At 37.1% G+C, this 7,167-nt stretch overlaps 1 protein-coding gene across 11 annotated transcripts in view; it reads left to right on the top strand.

The window, feature by feature from the left end:
• The window catches only part of kiaa1217 (KIAA1217 ortholog), a 126,726-nt gene that overhangs the window by 96,288 nt on the left and 23,271 nt on the right, over positions 1-7,167 (top strand). For all 11 annotated transcript variants that reach the window (XM_015390276.1, XM_015390277.1, XM_015390281.1 and 8 more), the window contains one exon: positions 4,422-5,239. In XM_015390276.1, coding sequence (XP_015245762.1) covers positions 4,422-5,239 — 818 coding nt within the window. The remainder of the gene's footprint in view (positions 1-4,421; positions 5,240-7,167) is intronic.

Genomic DNA, 7,167 nt, shown 5'->3' with positions numbered 1-7,167 from the left:
CCTTTTACTCTCAGTGCAGCAAACTCTCCCCAGAAGTTCAGTGAGGATCTCTGAATGATCCAATGTCGACCTAAATGATACTAAATAGAATCCACCTATTAATGCACCTGCTCTGTGATCGCCTCAGAGGTCTGTTTAAAGTGCAGAGAGCATCATGAAGAACAAGGAACACATCAGACAGGTCCGAGATACTGTTGTGGAGAAGTTTAAAGCTGGATTTGGAAACAAAAAGATTTCCCAAGCTTTAAAAATCCCAAAGAGCACAGTGTAAGTGATAATATTGAAATGGAAGGAGTGTCAGACCACTGCAAATCTAAGAAAACCCTTTAAAATTTCAGCTCAAACAAGGAGAAGACTGATCAGAGATGCAGCCAAGAGGCCCATGATCACTCTGGATGAACTGCAGAGATCTACAGCTGAGGTGGAAGACTCTGTCCATAAGATAAAAATCTGTTGTATATAGCACACATATTGCCTTTATGGAAGAAAGACAATTCCTACAGATATCCCGAGAAAAAAAAGTCTTGTTTAAATTTAGCTACAAACCACCTGGGAGACATGGCAAACATGTGGAAGAAGGTTTTCTGGTCAGATGAAACCAAAATCCAACTTTGTGGCAAAAATGCAAAATATTACTTTTGGTGTAAAAGCAACACTGTTCATCACTCTGTACACACCATCCCCATTGTTAAACATGATGGTGGCAGCATCATGGTTGGGGCCTGCTTTTCTTCGACAGGGAAGATGGTTAAATTGATTAAAAGATGGATGGAGGCAAAAACCGATGATTCTGGGAGAAAAACATGTTGGACTCTGCAAAAGACATGAGACAATGATCCAAAACATAAAGGAAAATATACAATGGAATGGTTCACAATAAACATGTCCAGGTTGGTCCAGACATGAATCCAATAGAGAATCTGTAGAACGAACTGAAAACTGTTGTTCACAAATGCTCTCCTTCCAACCTTCCTGAGCTTGAGCTGTTTTGTAGGAAAGAATGAAACATTTCAGTCGATGTCCAAAACCGATAGAGACATACCTCAAGAGATTTGCAGCTGTAATTGCAGCAAAAGGTAGCGCTACAAAGTATTAACTCCAGAGGGCGCAATAATTTAGCACAACCAGTTTTTTATACTTGTTAAAAAAAGCTTAAAATATCCAATAAATTCTGTTACACGTCATGATTGTTTCCCACTTGTTGATTCTTCACAAATAATTACAGTTTTATATTTTCATGTTTGAAGCCTGGAATGTGGCAAAAGGTCAAAAGTTCAAAGGGGCCAAATACTTCTGCAAGGCTTTCTGCAAACTGCCTAGCAATATTAAATGAAAAATTAAAGATTTACCAATCCAGAAGTTTCAGTTAAGGAAACAAATATTTTGATGTAATAATGTTCATTTCTATCATTGATTGCAAAGCAGTTTACAAAACGAACTGGTCTTTAAACACTTGTGCAGTCATCAGTAGTGGCTGTCAGACAGGTTTGTTATGTACACAGAAAAAAGAGGTTTAGTCAACAGAATGTTTAATTATTGCCCAACTTCTGCTCTGTTTCCCTTTTTTCCAATAATAATAGTAAAGATAAATGTCTCATTTTGCTTAACATCATTATTACTAAGCTCTAACAATCTTTTATCATCATTACGCTTATCCACACATTTACTCCAAGTATATTGAACCACTCAGGCTCTCTAAATATTTACATTTTACAGCTTTTCCATCACGGCACTTCTCTTTATCTGTTCAGCTTTGCACACTCAGATTCTCTACAGTTTGTGAATCAGTTGAGAAACCTTATCCAATGCTGACACAGCAAGAGATTGAAGCACCTCTGTGCACATAAAGCAAACAGGCAACACATTCTAAGGGAGGCTTAAGACCACAGTGAAAACAATATTCTGTGTCAGAGTTAGCTGTTTTTATCTGGGACCTTGCCTCAGTCTGATCTGTTTGCCCGTGTGCTTGCTTTTAAGCCATTTTTTTCATTCTTTATCTCGAAAGAAGACACTTGTCTGTTATTTACAACAAAAGCTGCATATTATAGGGATAATTTGAGTATCCCCTCATCTGTTTGGGTACGGCCATTAATGGCATAAAAATGTTTAAATATGGCTCTGCTGGAATAGGAATACACATATGTGAAGTTGTTTTATTTTTCATTCTTCGTCCATAGAGATGTGCTCCCTTAATAAAAAAAAAGGTCATTAGGTTTAACGACTCTGAAGATCACCCTTGTGAGACAAACTTTCACTGAAAGCATGTTCTCCTTTTCATCTGTTGTCACAGCCAAACATGAAGCCTTTGTTACAGAAATCTCTGAGCAGTTATTTTCATCCATTTCACGTAGCACACTCACTTCTGCACACGCAACACTCACACCTACTTCATTGTTTTCCTCCCTTTAGTAATCTGTGTTGGCATGCTTGAATAAAACAGATAAAAACAACACTGCACAAAAAAAGTGCTCAATGAAGAACTGTCCCTGAAGTGTTTGAAAGAACTTGCATCAGGGCTTTTGACATGTCTTAGCTTCTAGGTGTAACCTGTGAGTCATACCTTGATAAAACAAAAGCTTGCTTGTTTGAAAGAAAAGGAAAATGGATTGGATCTAGATCTTTATGTGACAGCTTCCTGTACAGTGTTATCATACAAGTTGTATCGAAATCCTGAGGTTTTATTACTGTTTACTCTCAATTTCAGTCTTGCTGTTTCATTTTACTCGTCTGAAAAAATTTACTTCATCTAGTAATAGAAAACGTGGTTGTTTAATGTTCGTTATCAATATAATAGAGGCTGTTTTGTGCTCACTGTTGCAGCAGTATATCTGGATGTGAGGCAAACGAAAAGAGAGACTTAACTTTTGTTGATAAAAACTAAGACGGAATCTAAACTAAGTCCCAAAGAAGAGTATGAGTATATATATATTAGTAGAAGTGATGTACAATTTTTCCCTGTTAACCAAAGGGACATGTACTCAAACTATCATGTCAATTGTTGATTAGATAGCATTTCATGATGTATACCAAAATAACCAGATGTGCTCTCTGATTTAATTTATTTCTCTTTAATCTCAAAAGTTATTTCCTCGCTATAGGAAGCCGGTCTTGCTTTTCTATGTTATCCACTGATGATCTGTTAAGGTTGGTTGGGCTAATGATAATGACAATGATTAGCTGAGTGGTTAAACCGACATTGTTTGACAGATCCTGTTGCAAATTAACCAGATGCAGATTCACCCTGCAGGTGTGTTTTTGCTGTTTTATCAGCAGTAAACTGAGTTTACTTTTGCAAGGAAAAAAAGTGTTGAATCTTGTATTAGGAGTAGGGATGATCTTCAAATGCCAGTCAGTATAATGCTCAGGAAATTTTGTTAATAAATTGTAGAAGATGCTTAAAATATAAAGAAAATATATATTGAATAATTTAGGTGGATTTATTTGCTGTCTCAAGGAATCTTCAGTTCTGAGGAACGAGACAGAAAAAAATGCAGAAACGGTTTGCTTTTTTGTGATTTATAGGTATTTTTTCTCAGTATGATAAGAATTAAGCCTATGTATAAGGATATTGATGTCCTTAGTAATGCAAATGATGAAATAATGGGTTCATCCAAATTTGATTAAACATAATAAACAATATTTATTTATGTTTGGGATGTTGTGGTTCAGTGAGATTGATCAACCGATAAACCTGCCATCATCATTAACCAGGACCATCACCTGGGTTCCCTCCTAATTCTGCCATTTTCAACCACCTCCATCAGAACAGCATCTGTCACACACTGATTTGCATGGTGTCAAATCCATATTAATATGATTACAGCAGTATATGGGAATCCCTGACAGCTTGTTAAGTTTACGCATTTATCTTTTGTTAGACTTACTCTGTTGATCATCAGGGAGAGGAATATGTGGGTGCAAAAAATGCTTAAATATTGTACATTTATTAATATGCCTTCAATAGACTTTTTTATATCTATTTGTCAGGTTCTCACATATATGTGAATGAAATCCAACTGTGATATTTTATTCTTAAGATTGCATAGATCTACGGTTAATCTTTAGTTTAAAGTAATAATGAATGTTGGAGAGGATGTAATTGGGCTTTAATTCTTCTCACATCTATGTCACCTGTTTCTCCTTAATTCAAAAATTAGTACTCATGGCTTAGAAGTAACATGAGGGGCCGTACATTTCCCCACCCCGTTTTCTTTATGCATATGCAAGCTTGATAAATCAACAGGTCTTTTTGGAGGAACAAAAAACTGTCCTTAACATGAGCAAAAAGCCTGTAGATATTTGAAATGGTTTATGATATTTGGAAAAACTTTAAACATAATATTGCATAAGAGGAAATCATTGTGATTGACAGGTCATTTACGTACAACGAGTTTAATGTTTTTGTTTTTGGACTTTTCTAGATTCACAGTGAGATGGCACATGCAGCCCGTGATGGTCAGCACCCTCTAAGACATCCACCTATGGGTCCTCCGTCACACCACCCCATGCAGGGAGCGATCCCACCATCTCCCCACTCCATGCCGCCATCACCCTCTCGAATCCCATTTGGCACGAGACAGAACTCCGTTCCAGGAAGCGCCACCATCCCAAGGGACCGGATATCTAGTGCCAATCCTTCGGTCCGCTCCATCTCGCCTTGTCCAAGCGCTATACTGGAGAGACGAGATGTAAAGCCAGATCAAGACCTGAGTGGGAAAAGCCAAACTCTAACCAGAGGAAATGAGGGGTTGTATGCAGATCCATACGTTCTCCAAGAGGGACGAGTCAGCATGGCTGCAGGTCATGGGCCACATGCAAGCCCTGGACTTGATGGTCCAGAGCATGGCATAGGGGGATTTCACAGAGCATCCATCCGGTCAACTGGCTCTTATGGTGGGCCCAGCCCTACAGACTCTGTGGATCACCCTACTCTTTACAGACAAAAGTCCCGAAACAGCCAATTGCCTACTTTGGGATCCAAGACTCCTCCTCCATCTCCTCATAGGATGACTGAGGTACGGATGATTGATATCCACAGCATGCCACCTCATGGTGTTCCAACTCATGCTGTCCCACCACATGGAGTTGTCCTGGAGAGAGGCTCACCTGTACGCCAGTCCTTCAGGAAGGAGGAGGTTGCAGGGACTAAGCCCAGGAACAGCATGGGATCTCCTGTTATCCCAGATCCTCAGAGTCACCCTCAAGGGCCAACTCCAGCTCCAGGTGACCAAGAGACACGGTAAGCACCCAAAGCTGAATGTTACAGATAATCTGGCATTGGATTGTTGTCGTTAGAATTGAAGCATTGCATGAGAGCATGAACTAATTCTGCATCACAGTTTTACTTTCATCATAGGCTGCTGAGTCCCTCTGCCTGGTTAGTTCTCTAATTCATCATCCACAACTAAAGCCAAGTATAACCTGTCTTCTAATCGTTTTTCAGCTTCAACTTCTGCAAATTATTTTGAACAGGCAGATTATTTTTGTTACTGGTTACATTCAAGTTCCTGAGTGAATACGCCCAGTACTAAGTGGAAAAACAAATATCTCTCAAAGGTTAAATGTCAAGGATTAAACAAGATAATCTTCAAAATAAATGTATATTTAGTTACCATCAAATGTATTCATGTCTGATACTCTCTGCAACCCTGTAGTTAGACCTTGACTGTCCATATGACCTTAACCTGCCCCACATTCTCCTTTAAGATAAACAGTTGGAGCAGAAGACAAATGTTGTTTTCATTTTTCTAGAACTTTGCTTACCAAACAATCTGATTCTAAGATGTTGTCTTCCTTCCTTCCTTTTTTTCTTTTTTGGTTTTTGTCATGTAGTGTTGTTTTCAGTTTGCGTTCTCTAGGCTACAGTAGTTGTTTTATTTAGAAACGACTAAACAACTTGTGTTTATCTTTGATCTCCTGGGTCATTTCTTCTAAAGCTTTTGGACAGGAGATCAAGTATGTTATGCTGTTTTTTAACGGAAAATCAGTCCTTTTGCATTTATTGTACTCAGACATTTTTATTTATATGTATGTTTAGGATTATATACTTAAATATTAAATTTGAGTATACTGTATTTAGCACGTGTGTTGGAAAAATTTACATCTGCTGAAATGGTGGTTTAATTTGAGCCACTCCATATTGAATGAGGCCTGATTTGCATATTTTAGCTCATAATATTTGCAAAAAATTATTGAATCTTTACCTGTGAGAAAATCTGAAAACAACACCACTAAAAACATGTACACAAAAAAAAAATCATGAAAATAAATACTGATGCAAATGCTTTATTATTTCAGTTTTTTTAAGTAGGGCTGAAACAATTAATTAATCATGATAATCAATTATTGAAATAATCGTCAACTAATTTAGTAATCGATTAATCGTAAACTGGAGTATAGAAACTGTAAAACATGCCTTTAGCTGACAGAGCAATCTACTTAGAGCAGTAATTATATCAAAATTGTGGAAAAAAAAGATATTTTGCATTTAAGAAAGAAAAATAAATCGTCTGTCAATATGCTCTATCCAGAACTCCTCAAGTGGAAAAGTTTTAGTTTCACCTGGTTTAATTTCATATAAAGTCTTTAAGGAATCGTTGGCTAGCCAATTATTAATCGATTAATCAAAAAAATAACAAACAGATTAACTGATTTGCAAAATAATCGTTAGTTGCAGCCCTAATTTTAAGCTACACTCAGGCGTCTATTTTCTCTTCTGTACAACTTAGTTATTTTTTACAAGGGATTTTTACTAAACAGTACTACATAAGAGATTGCTACTACATATTGTATAATAATCTTGCTTTCTCGTACAAAATGTCTGATCAGATTTACAAAAACTAAAATAATAAAACACAAATACCTAATTTTAGATGCAGGAATCGATAAACATTTAGAAAATGTATTGTGTTATGGTTCTAGATGGGGGTTGGAGGCTATCCTGGCATTTGCTTTAAGAGAGGTGGGGGTTCAACCAGGGGGGGCTGTTGTCCAGATGCTCAGTCTATTTTAGACTCATGAAGAGTTTCCCCTTATGCTTCTAGCGTTTTCCATTTTTTTTATAGTTACTTATTTTAACCAGAAACAGTAATTGAAGACAATGTAAAACGTTCTGATGGAACACCTTAATTGTATTTTTTTTTTTTTTTTTTTTTTGGGGGGGGTGTG

The sequence above is a fragment of the Cyprinodon variegatus genome, unplaced genomic scaffold, assembly GCF_000732505.1.
Source record: "Cyprinodon variegatus isolate N-32 unplaced genomic scaffold, C_variegatus-1.0 Scaffold491, whole genome shotgun sequence".
Lineage (NCBI taxonomy): Eukaryota > Metazoa > Chordata > Actinopteri > Cyprinodontiformes > Cyprinodontidae > Cyprinodon > Cyprinodon variegatus.
The sequence above is the reverse complement of the archived record's forward strand: the minus strand, read 5'-3'. Positions and strand labels throughout refer to the sequence as shown.